Raw genomic sequence first — 17,821 nt, 5'->3', positions numbered from 1 at the left:
TGCCTGAGTCTCTCCCTGCTCTGGGCTCAGATTACAGTAGAGAAGGGAGGGGTGGGGGGAGAGGAAAAAACTGAGCATGCTCTTGCCCAGGGCAATGAGGTTTAAGCTGAAGGCAGGAAGTCTGATACAGAAGCCCATGTGTACACAATAGAAGGAAAGAAATGCAGTATTTCTTTTGACAGGGGACTCAGAGCAACATTACTTGGGGGGTTTACTGGTATATTTAGATGGACCTTTCTGATAAGGCTTACTTAGTTTTAACCTTTCCTTCTCCTTTAAACTGCTACTGATATTTTGTTGGAGCATGATGTATTGCGCCAATCTCTTATGTAACAGCAAATGGAAGAGAGTCGCACAACACCATATTTCTTGCAGGTGGGGAGCTTATCCATTTATTTTTCACCACCCGCGTATAAACATTTCGGGGGGGGGGTTTTATCACAACTTTGGTTTATCAAATCCATGAAAACTATCCACAAAGCACTTTACATAGCATGAATGAAAACGAATCCAGATATTCTCTACCCCATCCATGCGAATATGCTTATTTGGCCTTGTCTATGGTTTTGCCTTCTTGTCCCCTGTAAGTCTATAGAAGTTCTTAAAATACTTTAAGTGCATTGACAATAGACCATTCTGAATACGGCCATTATTCACTGTCAGTTATTCTAGCTGTGGGTGGAATATTTTGAGATATTCTCTGGATATTTAGCATAATAAAAGCTTAGAGTTTAGTACTTTAGGTTCGTTATATTTTTATGAATACAGAAATAGGAAAACATTTCTAACTATACACAGCTGGTTATTTAGAAAACGCGCAGTAAGGATTTAAAAGAGCAGCCAAAAACCAAGAAATGTCATTCTTAACACAAGTTCTTGCCATGTTTTTGAAGCATACTTTAATATTAAGTATTTTACCTTCTAATGGGATCTGATTCAAAATGAAAGAAATGTGGAATATACTTCTGACCAGTCTGTTACCTTTTCTAGTTTTGGTAACTCATGTCGACTCTTTGCAAACATCTTCCAGAACCAAACAGAGCTGCTCATTAAGGATTGACAGTGAAAGCCCCGAAAGCTATTTTAAAGATGGGGACTTCATCATTGGTGGGATCTTTCAAATATTTATATTGTGTGGTGGAGAAAAACATGATTTTAGGAATTTCCCTTCTCCTCCAGTTTGTATAGGGTAAGTCTGTATAATATTAATTTATACGAGTTCAACAACTGTAATGGAATTAAATCTAAGGTGTATTCTATATTAACGTATACTGATATTTTACAACATAGGCAAACTATTTTCACAAGATGTATCTCTTCTGAATTCCTAACTTGAGATTCAACGGCAAGGCAGGTATTTCTTATAGCTAAGATAAGATTCAGAAGAAGAAACTAAAAACTCAGTTACTTTTTCATGTAAGACTTGCATATTTCCTGTACCATCTCTTCATTTTTTTATTAGGCATGTTCTCTCTGTCAGCAAAACACTAAGGAGTCTGTTTACTTACAATTGAATTTCTATTTTTTCCACAAATCTCTAATAGGGAAATCTAATATCAGTTGGTAATTGTTGCTAAAATTGTTCACAATGCAAATAAATGTTTGCATAGCAAATATCGATGAGCACATTTTTTCACCAGGCATGGATCTGCGGAGAAATTCAGCACATTTCCCCATCTGCAATTTTTTTTGTGAAACTGCGACAAAAATCTGCCACGAAAAATGTTGCCGCAACAAAAACGTCACCAAGACAAAATTGACGCAGAGACAAAAAAGTCGCCATAAAAAAAAATCCATTTACATTAATGCATGCGGACAAAAAACTAGCTGAGATGAAAAATAAAACATTTTGCCTTTATGAACATTTTGCGAAACGTTGCCCCTCCAGCAACAGTAGTGACAGCAAATTTTATAGTTTGCGATAGTGTGCAGTGTATAGAATAAAACTTCTTAATGAAAAAGTTATGTTTGTCCAAAGTTGACCTTCAAGTAGGTGTTCAAAGTTTGCAATGCGCAATTAAGATTTGCAATGTAATAACAGCCTAATGAAGAATATTACATCACGGGGCTGATTCACAAAGGGTCGAATATCGAGGAATTGAAATCCTTCGACTTCGAATATCAAAGTCGAAGGATTTAGCGCAGATAGCTCAATCGAAGGATTATTCCTTCGATCGAACGATTAAATCCTTCGAATCGAACGATTCGAAGGATTTAAATCCATCGATCGAAGGAATATCCTTCGATCAAAAAAAGTTAGCCAAGCCTATGGGGACCTTCCCCATAGGCTAACATTGACTTCGGTAGCTTTTAGATGCCGAACTAGTGGGTCGAAGTTTTTTTTAAAGAGACAGTACTTCGACTATCGAATGGTCGAATAGTCGAACGATTTTTACTACGAATCCTTCGATTCGAAGTCGTAGTTGTAGGTCGAAGTAGCCCATTCGATGGACGAAGTAGCCAAAAAAACTTCGAAATTCAAAGTTTTTTTACTTCGAATCCTTCACTCGAAGTTAGTGAATCGGCCCCTACGACATGCAAATGTTTATTCTTATTTGTGTGCAAAATTGTTTGTTTTGCAAATTTTATTACATTTCCCCCTAAAAAAATCATGGTTTTTCTATATTTTTTAAAATCACTAAAGATTTTAGATTTTTAAAGTATAAAAACCACAAAATAAAAGTTGTCAAGGTCCCATAGAAGTCAATGGGAGCTGAACTGATCCTGTTGGACATTTTTTAATCAATTCAGACTATTGGAGATTTTCATATTTTTTTTTTCACTAGGAAAAATTTGTATATTTTAATCAATTTCATGACATTTGTGGTTTAAGAGAAAGTGAATTTATTCATGGTTTCAAAAACCTGAAACCGCTAATATGAGACTGTTGATAAATAGGCCCCACGTATCTAATTGCTTACAACTATCCTGTAATATTATTACATGAGGTTCATTCTGCATGAATGTTTGTTTTAATGACATTTTATAAAGCAAAGCCATATTATCTTCATTCTTTTCAGGCTTTTAGTTTCTCGTATGATCCAATTCAAGAACATAATCTGGTTCTTATACCCTTTATATAGAAAAGGTTTCCCATGCAATTACAGGTATGGGACCTGTTATCCAGAATGTTCGTGACAAGGGGTTTTCCGGATAATGGATCTTTCTGTAATTTGGGTCTTCATGCCTTAAGTCTACTAGAAATTCATTTAAACATTAAATCAACCCAATAGGCTGGTTTTGCTTCCAATAAGGATTAATTATGTCTTAGTTGAGATCAAGTACAAGCTACTGTTTTATTATTAAAGATAAAAAGGAAATCATTTTTAAAAATTTGGATTATTTGGATAAAATGGAGCCATTCCGTAATTCGGAGCTTTCTGGATATCGGGTTTCGGGATAAGGTATAATAAAATGCAGAATCACACAAAAAAAGCTACAGGGCACAGAGTGTGCAAACCTCCTCAGATGTATTATCTGTACTTGTATGTAGCAATCATCATATAGTAAAACCCTTCACCTGGATGAACATGGCCTACATGAATACATTAGAAAATATATATATAAAATACTATTTTATAAAGTATACTATGCTTTTTTATGCTTATTATTATTATAAAGAATGGCCTTTGCAGTATAAATTGTTACAGTATTTTTTGGAAGTTTATCTGTATGAAATTGTTTTATAATAATGTCCTAACAGACCATCATTCGGACACCTGTTGCATCTCCTTGCATTTATTCATGCTGTTGAAGAAATCAACTCAAGACCAGATATTTTGCCAAATATTACTCTTGGATTCCATATTTATGATGCAGGTTCCAGTGAGGTTTTGGCACTGAAAAGTACTTTGAATATAATTTCACAGTCCAGAGAACCAACACCAAACTTCATCTGTGCTAAGAAGAGCAAGACTGTAGCTTTACTTGGCCACTTACTGTTATCTATAACCTATGTAATCGCACAGATCTCTCAACTTTATGGATACCCTCAGGTATTACTGTGTTTTGTATCATTCATTGTTTTACAGTATTGAATTTTTTTAAATAGAGATCTGATACAGCTAAACTTAAAAACACTCCAACTCTTATATGTTCTTCAACAATTTTGCTCTGTCATACTCCCTCCTATTGGATAAAAAAGTAGCTGCTGTTTAGATGAGAAGACCACTTTGAAACGTGCTGAATGGGTATGATTACAGAGGAGATGGTGTTGCAGTGCTAATGGATCCAAGAGCACACAATTTAGTGCTCACCAAACAAACACTAGTCCCCAAAGGAATGCTTGCCTTGCCCCCTTGAAGTGTTGCCTAATGCAGATCACACTCTATTTAAGGGGGTCTATATGCCCCAAATGTCCACAGCAGAACACAGGTCACTGAGCTCCAACATGACCACAGCAGAACCCAGTGTGCAAAATGCATTAAAAAAGACAAGCATTATTCAAAGTGTGTTCTTTTGCATAATTGACTGTATTGACAACTGAAATTGATTTGCCTGAAAATTATGTAAAACCATGGAAATTGTGCCGGAATGTATTGGAGTCAATGGGAAGTTGAAATTACATTTCAGTTAAGGTTTTATTAACTCTACTAGTAATAATAGTACATACATTTCCCTCCTTACCTCTATGCAAAGTCTGTAACCCTACTACCAATAGTACAGATATAAATTTCCCTTTACTCTATGCTAAATCTGTTCTCCATAGAAAAAAAAACTCCCATTTTACAAATTACTTCCAAGCTCTTACCTGATTGGTTGACGTGGAAGGAAAGGGTGGGCAGAATAATTTTTCTGATGCAAAAGAAAACACATGGTGGAAATACTAGCAAACATTTGCAAACAATCTCAGCACAGGTCAAATTTTGCCATGAAACTGTACCAGGCAGAAAAGCCAAGATAAAAACCATTGGGCTGTTTTGAGCAGATTACCTTTATTAAATAATTTTTTCCTGTCCACTGATTTTTAACATATCGTTAGTCTCATACTGCTAAATAGTGATGGGCGAATTTATTCGCCAGGCGCGAATTTGCGGCGAATTTGCGAGATTCGCTGCCAGCGATTAAATTCGGGAAACGCCCGTGAAAATTTGTGGCAAAAATTCGCCGGCGTCCAAAAAACGGGCGCCGGCATCAAAGATGAGATGCCGGCGCTGTTTCGCGAATTTTTCGGCAAAGCGAAACGGCGCAAATTCGCCCATCACTACTGATAAATGTTTAAGGTCAAAATCATACTTACTATTATTACCAATTTATTTTAGATTAGCTATGGTGTAATGGATCACATATCTAAATACCACACTATGTATCCATCCATTCCAAGCGAGTTCAAAACCATCACACAACTACTGGAGCATTTTGGATGGACTTGGGTGGGGATCCTTGGATCAGCTGATGACAATGGCCAGCAGACCAGTGAACATCTAAAAAAGGAATTGATGGGGAGTGGAATTTGTGTGGAATTTCTGACCATACTACAAAGATTATCGACACATAATATTAATATTGCCATTGGCAATATAAAAAGATCTACAGCTAATATCATTATTCTTTATTTGGCAGATCCTTATTTAAGAGTCATGGCACGACAACGGACATTTAAGTCCATATTTGGAAAGGTGTGGATATTTTCAGTTACTTTGGACATAGCGGCAGATGATAGTTTTAGACCATATATTCATGCATTTAATGGCTCACTTATGGTAACAATTGGTAGAGGTGACATTTTTGGTTTTAAGACCTTTCTATCAAATGTATCTTTTAAAAATATGGCAGATAATGCTTTTATTGTACTTTTTTGGTCAGTCTCTTATGGATGCTCACATAAAGCATTTAATGAAGCGGATACAGGATCTACCTGTGGGCATGATATGTGGAAAACTGATTTATTAAAAGAAGAAGCCAACACTTATCGTATGACCTACACTGTCTATAACTCAGTTTATGTTCTGGCACAAGCTTTACATATGATTTTACATGAAAAAGGTACTCAAGCTTCAAAATCAGCATTTAAGGTAGGCTTCCTCCTTATCATGTAACAAGAAGACAGTTATCATAACTAGAAGGGCCAACTTGCTATGTAGCCTTCATGAAAATTAGGCAGCAACATGTTTTATCACTGGAATAGAATTAATGTATATTACATTGTTAGGCTTGGCAGCAATAGCTTGGTTTAGTTTGAGAGATATGGAGATTGCTGTCCCTGTTTTATATTAATTTCATATATATCATTTGATAAGTTATCGTTCTTATTTTAGGGCTTATTTTATCAAATATCAAACTGGGGAATCCTGAAGGATTTCCAAAAGTTGAATATTTTCCCATTCTGAAACGTTTTAAACAAATTGACAAACCTGTCAATCACATTCAATATTATAAGGTGTTATAGCACGGCACAACAACTGTCCCGAGCACTAACTCCAATTAACAATTAACTCCAATTAACTAAGTAACAATTCATTTTAAGGTTAATGGGAGCTTCGATCTTTAGACAGGGATGTTGATGCATATTATGGGGCCTATTCACTAAGTTCGAGTGAAGGAATAGAATAAAAAATACTTCGAATTTCGAAGTATTTTTTTGGCTACTTCGACCATCGAATGGGCTACTTCGACCTTCGACTATGACTTTTTAGTTATAAAATCGTTCGACTATTCAACCATTTGATAGTCTAAGTACTGTCTCCTTAAGAAAAAACTTCGACCCCCTAGTTCGCCACCTAAAAGCTACCGAAGTCCATGTTAGCCTATGGGGAATCATTTGATTCGAAGGATTTAATCGTTTGTTCGAACGATTATTCCTTCGATCGTTCGATCAAACGAATTGCGCAAAATCGTTCGACTTCGATATTCGAAGTTCAATGATTTTAATTAACCCTCGATATTCGACCCTTAATACATCTGCCCCTATATGTTTACATCTTGATGCAGAGACATCAGATCTTGCAATAATGATAGGCCACTTTTTTCAGCAAAACAGACCACATGGTGAAATACTGAGAATTCACAAAAAATCCCCCAAAATGTCATCACGCCATGTGAAAAATTCTTACTTATTTATAACATGATAAAAGTATGCAAATGTCAGCTTCAACCTTGTCAAGGTCATTTACTTTATCCCAGAGTGCAAGCTTTTGTACTTTGCACACTGCAATCTGCATTGCAAATTACCATTTGTGCCTTTATTTGTCATGGAAAGTTATAGTGTAAAACGTTTAACATGAAGCATAACAAAAGTGGAACAAAATAGATTGATACCATTATTGTCTATCCAAGATGATACTTTGCAGGGTAAAAATTTGCAGTGACAAAAAAAAGTCACCAAAAAAAAAGTCGCCATAAGAAAAAGTGCACATTGACCATACATTTGGAGATAAGAAAAACAACCAATGACTTTAATGCATTTGGATTAAGAATAAAAGACTGCATGCATAAAAAAATTGACTTCAATGTGTTTCGTATCAATTTTTTAGCAGTTTCGCAAACTTTTCAGGTGAAGCAAAATGGAAGAGATACGCTCATCACTAATGATAACCACAGCAAGATTTCAGAACATTTCCGTTCCTTTTTCAAAGCTGAGATCATCATTTTTGAAAAAGGAAATGTTCTGAAAGCTTGCTGTGATTATCATCTGTCATTATATCATCTATATAACATCTCTGTTATTCTTCATATCTAAAGTTTTACACTATAACTGTTTCAACTGGCTAACATGGTACAAAACCTTTATCTATTGTCATGGAACTGATACATTATTAATTGTGAAAGTCTGAGTGGTTACTGGCATTATAATTCTACTTGTATTTAGTATTTTAGTTCCGTATGGAGGTATGATAGCATGTTTGTGTTTAAAGCTCTTCCTTTCATGTCAATACTACACAATATGGTTCTGAGTACAGGGTGCCCAGACATGAGTATGCATCTTTATAGGTCCCTGGTAAAGTCTCACCTGGTGTATGAAGTGCAGTTTTGGACTCCAGTCCTTAAGAGGGATATAAATGAGCTGGAGAGAGTGCAGAGACTAAGTGCAACTAAACTGGTTAGAGGGATGGAAGACTTAAATTATGAGGGGAGACTGTCAAGGTTGGGGTTGTTTTCTCTGGAAAAAAGGCGCTTGCGAGGGGACATGATTACACTTTACAAGTACATTAGAGGACATTATAGACAAATGGCAGGGGTCCTTTTTACCCATAAAATGGATCACCGTACCAGAGGCCTCCCCTTTAGACTAGAAGAAAAGAACTTTCATGTGAAGCAACGTAGGGGGTTCTTCACAGTCAGGACAGTGAGGTTGGGGAATGCACTGCCGGGTGATGTTGTGATGCTGATTCAGTTAATGACTATAAGAGGGACTTGGATGATTTCTTGGACAGACATAATATCAAAGGCTATTGTGATACTAAACTCTATAGTTAGTATAGATATGGGTATATAGAATTTATGTGAAGGTAGGGAGGGGTGTGTGTATGGATGCTGGGTTTTCATTTGGAGAGGTTGAACTTGATGAAGTTTGTCTGTTTTCAACCCGATTTAACTATGTAACTTCTATTGTACATATTTTGTATCATTTTGCACCCTATTTATATTTTCTAGTTAAGCAATTATCTCAACCGCGTTCATTCAAAATCTTCATCTGGAAAAAGCATTGTTTCCACTGAGAAAGGCAATTGTGCCAGCTTTGATATCCTCAACTGGGTCATGTATCCAAATGACACAGTTAGAAAAAATCACGTGGGAACATTTTTTTCGTCAATGAGGTTTGACATCACCCTCCACTCCACAGCTTGTCATCAATGATGAAGAAATATCTTGGAATCCATATTTTAATCTGGTGGGAAATTTATACAGATTATTAGGTAGCAATACTGCTAAATACAATTTTTCTTATTATGTTTCTTTTTAAGTGTCCCAGGTCAGTCTGCAGTGAACCTTGTCCACCTGGTTTTCATAAATCTCTTCAGAATGGAAAACTGCCATGCTGCTATGATTGTGTTCCATGTTCCTGTGGAGAAATAGCCAATGTTTCAGGTCTGTTTTAGCCTAGTATTAGCCTTAATTACAAATACAATACTTTTTCAAAAATTAGCATTGTACTACAGGTCCACACCCATATAGCACTCCATTAATTAAACAAGGCTAATTAGAAAATCTATCCTTCAGCCAGTTCTCTATCCAAGTACAAATATTAGGTTCCCTTCCAATATCAATTCATTTAATAAATAATCTTCTGTAAGTTTCTGTATCAAATATTTTTATCAAACCCCACTGTCCATGTTTCTGCTCACCCCAGCATAGAAGGGAATTACAAGTGTTTGAAAAAGCCCATACAGTCTCAAACTCATTATACTGAGGTTTAAAATATATTCCAGCCATTCGTGGAGGGTGATTTTTTTGTTTCGGTAGGCTAAGTCCAATGTTACATCTTTTCCACAGGTGGAGAAACAGCTGATTCAGTTCCATATCATATGCATAAAGTAGAATATATTGTTGGTTGAAACAGTCCAAGGTCGACGCAGAGCTTTGCTGCAAAAATCTCTTTATTCACACAACATGTTTCGAGCAAAATTGCCCTTTGTCACTTGACACTTGACAAAGGGCAATTTTGCTCGAAACATGTTGTGTGAATAAAGAGATTTTTGCAGCAAAGCTCTGCGTCGACCTTGGACTGTTTCAACCAACAATATATTCTACTGAACGCCAATACCAAGGACGAGGTATAGAAACAGACCTTACAGGTTAGAAAAACAGAGGGGACAAAAACCACAGCCAGTGGAAACAATAGAAGTTTTCATATGCATAAAGTAATTAAGTAATTTTCCACTTGCCATGGAAGTCCAGACTATTTTGAAAATAATATTCATAGCACTCTCTTATCAAAATGATAGAAAATGTTCATTTCATCCACATTACTGGAAATCAGGGTTGTTTTAGGCAAACAGGTTTAGGGAGGCTTAGTCTCTCCAAGCCTTGATGAAAATCCCCTATGATTCCAGGATCTTATCTCTTAATACCCTCTCAAAATGGCAAAAGCTTTAGCGGGTCAGTTCTAACATCCCCGTTTGTGTCCACCCTTGTGAATATCAGAAAAGCAACTAGTTGGCACAATCTTTAAACAAACATCTCTCTAATGTTTTGGGGACCTTAAAGGGATCCTGTTATCAGAAAACATGTTTTTTTTTCAAAACGCATCAGTTAATAGTGCTGCTCCAGCAGAATTCTGCACTGAAATCCATTTCTCAAAAAATCAAACAGATTTTTTTATATTCAATTTTGAAATCTGACATGGGGCTAGACATTTTGTCAATTTCCCAGCTGCCCCTGGTCATGTGACTTGTGCCTGCACTTTAGGAGAGAAATGCTTTCTGGCAGGCTGCTGTTTTTCCTTCTCAATGTAACTGAATGTGTCTCAGTGGGACATGGGTTTTTACTATTGAGTTTTGTTCTTAGATCTACCAGGCAGCTGTTATCTTGTGTTAGGGAGCTGCTATCTGGTTACCTTCCCATTGTTCTTTTGTTTGGCTGCTGGGGGGGGGGGAAGAGAGGGGGTGATATCACTCCAACTTGCAGTACAGCAGTAAAGAGTGATTGAAGTTTATCAGAGCACAAGTGACATGACATGGCACAGCTGGGAAATTGACAATATGTCTAGCCCCATGTCAGATTTCAAAATTGAATATAAAAAAATCTGTTTGCTCTTTTGAGAAATGGATTTCAGTGCAGAATTCTGCTGGAGCAGCACTTTTAACTGATTCATTTTGAAAAAAATGTTTTCCCCCATGACAGTATCCCTTTAAGAGACTTAAATCACAGTGTTTTGGGCCTTCTCTTCCTCAGAACTAGAGTGTCTTGAGGGGTCTACCCATGCAAATCTATTCTGTGCATAGGAGCAAAATATTAGCAAAATTTATAGTTTATAGAGCTAATTTAAAAAACAAATGTTTGTTATTTGGTGATCAAAGAGAAAACACATTGATTTGATACGGGTGTTTGTGACAGCATCTAAAAAGTGCATTCAGATTTTCATACAATTCCAATGAAATTGTGATTAAGTAAGTAAATAACAGTTTACAGATCCTATTTCAGAACAAAAAATAAACAATATATATAAAAGGGTTCATAAACAATAATGCATTTATTTCATTTACCATATTAATGGCAGTGCAATGTATTTACCATATTAATGGTGGTGCAATAAAATGGCTGGTAGAAAGGTAGGTTCATATTTCCTTTTTTTTCTCTTTTAGACTCGGAGCATTGTATGAAGTGCCCAGAAGATCACTGGTCTAATCCTAGCAAAGATCTCTGTATCAAAAGAACTATAGACTTCCTGTCCTACACGAATCCCATAGGATCAACATTAACTGCAATTACAGTCACATTTAGCTTAATCACTACAGCTGTTCTATGGCTCTTTGTAAGGCATCAGAACACTCCAATTGTGAAGGCCAATAATTGCCATCTCAGCTACATCCTCCTTGTGTCAATTATACTTTCCTTGCTCTGCTCCTTTCTTTTCATTGGGCAGCCTACAAAAGTGACCTGCCTTTTGAGACAAATTACATCAGTGTTTATGTTTAGCATTTCTCTTTCGTCTCTCCTGGAAAAGACGGTAACAGTTGTTATAGCTTTTAATTCCACAAAGCCAAGAAACATGTTCAAGAAGTGGTTTGGTTCTAAGACAACAATTGTTATGACATTTATTTGTTCTTTTGGGGAATTTGTGATTTGTATTTGCTGGGTGGTATGGGCTCCACCATCTGTTGACTATGACACCAAATCAACACATAACAAAATAACCCTTCAATGTAGAGAACAGTCCATCACTGCATTCAGTCTAGCCATATTGTATGTTGGTAGTTTGGCTTTTTCTTGCTTTATTGTTGCCTTCTTGGCAAGAAATTTACCAGACAGGTTTAATGAGGCCAAGCACATCTCCTTCAGCATGCTTGTGTTTTGCTGTGTCTGGGTCTCCTTTATCCCAACATATCTGAGTGCCAAGGGCAAATATATGGTGGCTGTGGAGATCTTCACCATCCTGGCATCTAATGCTGGGCTTATATTCTGTATATTTCTGCCAAAATGTTACATTATAATTCTAAAGCCTGAACTCAATACCAAAAATCACCTGAAATACATGAAACCACAATCGTAATAAATCCTATTTCCAAATACAAAAAAAATGAAGAAAAAAAACACCTTACCAATGAAATGTATATATGTATCTTTAGCCATAAACGGCATATCTATTGACAAAAGCTTGAAAATTCAAATGACCATTTAGTCCCAACTCTGATTTGTAGGTATTGAGCCTAAATCGCCACCCCTTATGTCTCCATGGAGATGATCTATGCCTTGAAAATAAGATCCCGCATATTGTCCATTATGTATGCAAAAAATATGTTTGGCAATGCTTGACAACAAATTGCAATTTTTGATGTCTCATAAATGCTCATATATACGCCTCTTGAAAGGCCCTTAGTTTTGCCAACATACATACTACCACAATGGCAAGTAAATAAATAAATGACATATGTAGTGGTACAGCAGATGCAATGGTACATATCAAAGCCCAAGCCTTCCTTCCCAAAAGTATTGGACACTTTGATGTGGTGACACTGTTCACATGCACCACATCTAAAGCTTCCTGGTGTTTTGCAACAAGCTGTTCTAGAATGTTTTTGAAAATTACTTTGGGTCAATAAATCCCCAATGCTAGTATTCCTCTTATAGCTGAGGAGTGGGTGGGGAGTAACCAGTTGACCTAAGGTAGGGTCTTTAGATAAAATATCCCAATATTTGTGGATTATGGACCGGACATCTTTGTCATTTTAATTGAAGATCAGAATAAATCTAGTCTGACCCTGACTGCTAGATGTTCCCTTATGGCTCCTAGAAGTATGTGATTTGTAAAGTAGATCCTCCCTATTCTGGACCAAGGCACGTTGATATGCCTTACGAAGAAAACGTGTTTTGTAACCCCCGTGTCTTAAATCTTTGATATAGCACGTAAGTCTCCTGTTTGAAGTCTTCATGTGAAGAACAGATTCTCCTCAGTCTTAAGTACTGACCATTGGGAATACCATGAATACACTTGGGGGGTGCATGGATCTAGCATGTAGAAGGCTATTACTGGACATCTTTTTACGAAATAGATTACTGGACCGTAGGCCCTGATTGTCAGTTTTAATCTCTATGTCCAAAAATTCCAATGTCGAACTATGGTAATTTAACCTGAATGATAAATTATATTTGATAAATTAAATGTATTGATATTGAGTTTTTCCACAAAATCCTTCAATAGTTGTTAGGGGCCCTGCCAAATTAACCTGATGTCATCGATATACCTGTGCCATCCAAGGACATGGCACAGGTACATTTCATAATCATCCGCAGGAAAAATATGGTATTCCCATTCTCCCATATACAAAACTTGCACTTCTTTTGGGGCCTAAGTAAATGACCCCCATTGTCTTGTTTTTGATGACACTTTAGAGGTCTAGTAATTACTGATGACAAATGAATGGGTGACTTTTCTATATAAAATGTAATATATTATTTCTTCACACTTATAGCCATGTTCTCAACTATTACCATCATTATCTGGCAGCCTTATTTGCCATTGAAGAAATCAACAAGAACACTAACATTTTACCAAACATCACTTTAGGCTTCCATATTTATGACACATTTTCCAGCGAGAGAGCAGCACTTGCAAATGTATTAGGTATCTTAACTCAGAGAAGTGAATATGTCCCTAATTATAAGTGCAACAATAAAGGCCCTGTGGGTGCATTAGTAGGTCACTTGGTATCCTCATTATCACATGCAATGTACTTGCTCCTTGGGATATACAGATTTTCACAGGTAACACACTGATTTTTAAACCATGCACAAATGTTTTAATGAACATAATATACATTGCAATTCTAACAAAGACATTGTTCTTTAGTAAGGACACTTTCAAAACTATGGCTCCATCAGTCCAATTTTGAAAGACTTGTCACTTGACATATGACACAACAGTAAAAGCAAACCTTTTCCAATTCTTTACACAATATTCAACAATTCTAAACAAGAAGTCCAGAATTAATTACAGAACAAGGAAGAAACAGCAATGCATCACCAGGTCCCAAAACTTGATATTATATAGCATAACCTAAAATTACTCTTGAATAGTGATAAACGAAAGTTTCGCCAAGAAAATGATGCCCCTAGACTCTAATAGGTGAAAAAATTAGTTGTGCATCGAAAATTAGTTTTTCTCATTGCCTAACGTAGGTCTTTTGTGAGATAGGTATGCGTATTGTCTGGTTTTCTGTTCTTGACCTGTACCTGTCCCTGACCACTGCTGAATCTGTGCCTGTGCTGACCTTTGCTTGTTATTGACTTCTTCTGGATCCTGACTTTGTATTGCATTGACTGATTGGTTTTGACCCCTGGCCTGTTCTTTAACTAGGTCTAGCTCTTTCCCCATTACTTCAGTCCAGTTCCCTAGTCTGCCCTGAACTCTTGCCTTCGTTCTCTCACTTTAAGAACTGGCGGCATCCAAGTAGCGAAGGGCTCCTTCCGACGTGAAAGGTAGCACTTATAGGCAGAAGCATGAGCCGTGACCAGAACCTCAATGGTTGTTCTGGCTTTGGAATACCGAATGTGACATTATTTTGAGCCCGACATGGACTCTGAAGGAGCAATTGCTTCTCTTGCTACCACAGAAGCTATCCTGGCAAGCCTCCTCCAGCATCTTGAGGAACAATAAGCTAAGTAAGGTCAAATCGTCCAGTCTCCAGAAATTGTCTACAAGGTTGGTTATTCAGCAACAACCTGTTGCTCCCACTCCAGCACCTGTCCTGGGAAGCAGACAGCTACCAACACCACCGGGTAACTCTTTGTGGGACCTAAGGTCCCATTCACTAAAAAGTTCACTGGGGACCAGTAAATGTTCCACCTTTCAGGAGGCCTATACACTACATTATGGGTTCCTACCCTGCTCCTTTCCCACTGAGGAGTCTAGAGTTAACTTTCTTATCACCCTACTCCAAGTGGATCTTCAATAATGGGCAATTATCTTATCCCCTTCTAATCCAGCCAAACCTCTTTCGAGTCCTTTTTCAAGGCCGAGGTAATTATCTATTATGACCCAGATCATTCTGCTGATTCACTCATCTGTAATCTTAGGCAGGGTAAACAACGGGTTAAAGGACAATGAAAGGGTTAATATAACATGAGGTTCAAAAAAAGGTGTACCTCTATGCAGGCTATCAGTGTAAAATGGCTTTGATACATACCTCTCTTTAAAAGATCCATAGGAAACAATCTCACAAATGCTTACAGTACAGAATGCCAGCTACCCAGAAGTTACCAGTCGCCTCTCAAGACTAAGACTGCAAGGCATCAGATTCTAATCAGATTAGAACTGCCTTCAGCGTGAGTGCACTTTCTCTCCTGCAGCTGGCTCTGTTTCATTAATATTCATATATATGCCCACCATCCATTCAAACCTGGCCAATAGGAACCATTGATGGCCATTCCATGGGTTGTGCTACAGTTCATTAGAGTCTGGATTCTGTAGCCGCACTGTTATACCACTAATTCTTATGCATTTTTACACAGGCTAAACTCGAACCAAAGCAATCCCCACAGCTGCTTTCTACGCGTTACTAAACTTTATGGGTCCCTGAAAGGATCGTAGCAAAGCTTTCAGAGGGAGGGTAGAAACAAATGAGCTGCTGAACATGCAGCTTACAGAGGGAGGGGGAAGATAAAAGATTAATTTAGCAAATAAGTAATCTATAATGTAAACAATGTTAGGTTGTAGCAGATTTGCTTTGAAAAATATTTTTTTTTAATAAACCCATAATATGCACAGTATAACAGAAAGTTGTTTATTCAGCTTTGAGACATTCTATCTGAATTTTGTGGTTTACCATCAAGTTAACGTTTATGTTATAGAATGACCAATTCTAAAAAACTTTTCAATTGGTCTTCATTAATTATTTTTTCCAATATATTTAAAATCAATAGCCTTTTTCTTCTGACTCTCTCCAGTTTCAAATGGGGGTCACTGAACCCCTCTAAAAACAAATACTGTGTACGGCTGCGCATATGTTGTTTTTGCTGCTTTCTATTCAAGCCTCTCCTTGAGTCTCCTATTAAAATGAATGAATACTTGCTATGATAAATTGAACCCTAGCAAACATTCATTGTAGCAAGGGGAATTTTTTTTATGTTGAGATCATATATTTTTGTACTAAAAAATGGTGACTGTTAACTATATTAACTATATTAGGCTTATCCATCAAAAAAGCAGGGAGGCTGGAAGATTTTGTCCACGTGTCCATGTTACATATGACATTCGGATCAACGTGTCGCTTTGAATTAAATTAATTTTATTTATTTACGTATTTTTAGGTTAAAATTAAAACATGCCAAACTGCATTGTCCGTGGGTGCCCACATCGATGTGGAATAAAAGATCGATATCCGGACGTTACTCTGCATAATTTACATTCAATAACCAACTGGCTTCGGCAAACTTCACAATATAAGGATGATTTGGATTCAGTGGCACAGCAAATATTCAAAGTGGCTATAGAATGTGCTCACTACACTTTGCTGATGATAGTTTTATACAACAACGATCTAAAAGAGTCCTTAAATCAAATGCAGTACCTACAATTTTCGTAACACAACCTAATTAAACTATGCTAACGGCCATTGAACAAGAACCATTAACAAGCAGAAAAAGATGAAGAGTTGAACAGGTGCTTCCATCTACTTCACATACAATAATTAAGAGTTCTAAAAAATGTATTCATTACTGGAATGCAGACCATGGAAAAGGAAATGAGACAACTACATCATGATACATCATTTTCAATACATCCAGCCTGTGGAAATGATCAACATCAATACTAAAGGATATGGCAGTACAAACAGGCGAAGACTCTGTGGAGGCAGACCATCCATATCCTGTAGCTTTTTCTACAACAATAAAAGTATAACCAAGTGATAATGCTACCAAAACACTGAAAAACATCTAAAAAAGCAAATCTAGAAGAAACAGGTCATGTGGAAGAGACTTCAATCGCTGATGATTCATTCCTTAGCATCCTTGAAAGTGAAAGCAGTAAGGAAGTAGCTATGTTATCATCACTTTATGAGCCTGATGAAAGTCTAAATACAATATCAACTGAAGAGGATACTACAATTATAGGCAAAAGAGCCATTATTCATCAGTGTAAGTTTATTGTTTTTGAGGAGATGCTTGATCAACTGCTTTACCTCGTTAAATGCCAGCACAATGACGTACCACCATGTCAAGCACCCATCATAGAGATTGAAAAAAAAAATCCATGGAACTATGATAGAAATACGGTTGGCTTGTCTTTCAGGACATTCTTCACTATTATGGCATTCTCAACCAATAGCAGGACAAATTTCACGAAATTTGTCAGTTGCGAGTTCAATTCTTTTGAGTGGATCGTCGTTCATAAGGGTTCAGGGAATGTTTAAATTAATGCACATTCCATTTTTTTCACAGACTATGTACTACCTTTATCAAAAACGTTACATCTTCCCTTCAATTGAATTAGCTTGGATGCAAGAACAGAAAACATTAGAAAATAACAATAGGACAAGCTGCGGTTTTGGCTTGGTTTATGAGATGGTCAATTCGACAGCCCTGCGAAATATTGTGTTTACAGCATGATGGACGTCATGACAAAAAAAATAGTTGATTACTCAATTGAACAAGTTACTCCAGAAAATAATGCTGTTAAAATGGAGAAAATAGCTTTTAAAAATTGTTTTGTAAAATTACAGGA

At 36.8% G+C, this 17,821-nt stretch overlaps 1 protein-coding gene across 1 annotated transcript; it reads left to right on the top strand.

The window, feature by feature from the left end:
* Window positions 1-941: 941 nt before the first annotated feature.
* On the top strand, window positions 942-17,706 carry v2rc-1.S (vomeronasal receptor C-1 S homeolog). The gene is made up of 8 exons (XM_041574697.1): window positions 942-1,189; window positions 3,704-3,995; window positions 5,262-6,014; window positions 8,593-8,715; window positions 8,904-9,027; window positions 11,244-12,147; window positions 13,572-13,716; window positions 17,539-17,706. Exons 1-8 carry the CDS (start codon window positions 942-944, stop codon window positions 17,704-17,706), a joined length of 2,757 nt encoding a protein of 918 aa, XP_041430631.1.
* The last annotated feature ends 115 nt before the right edge of the window (window positions 17,707-17,821 follow it).

The sequence above is a fragment of the Xenopus laevis genome, chromosome 8S (genome assembly GCF_017654675.1).
Source record: "Xenopus laevis strain J_2021 chromosome 8S, Xenopus_laevis_v10.1, whole genome shotgun sequence".
Taxonomy (NCBI): domain Eukaryota; kingdom Metazoa; phylum Chordata; class Amphibia; order Anura; family Pipidae; genus Xenopus; species Xenopus laevis.
Note: the sequence above shows the minus strand (reverse complement) of the source record. Positions and strands in the feature narration are given on the sequence as shown.

Excerpts from the sequence above, each read along its gene's own strand:
- v2rc-1.S (XM_041574697.1), top strand. The coding sequence starts at position 942 with ATGAAAGAAATGTGGAATATACTTCTGACCAGTCTGTTACCTTTTCTA. Across the intron at positions 1,190-3,703 it reads TCTCCTCCAGTTTGTATAGG|ACCATCATTCGGACACCTGT; the intron begins GTAAGTCTGTAT and ends ATGTCCTAACAG. Across the intron at positions 6,015-8,592 it reads CTTCAAAATCAGCATTTAAG|TTAAGCAATTATCTCAACCG; the intron begins GTAGGCTTCCTC and ends TATATTTTCTAG.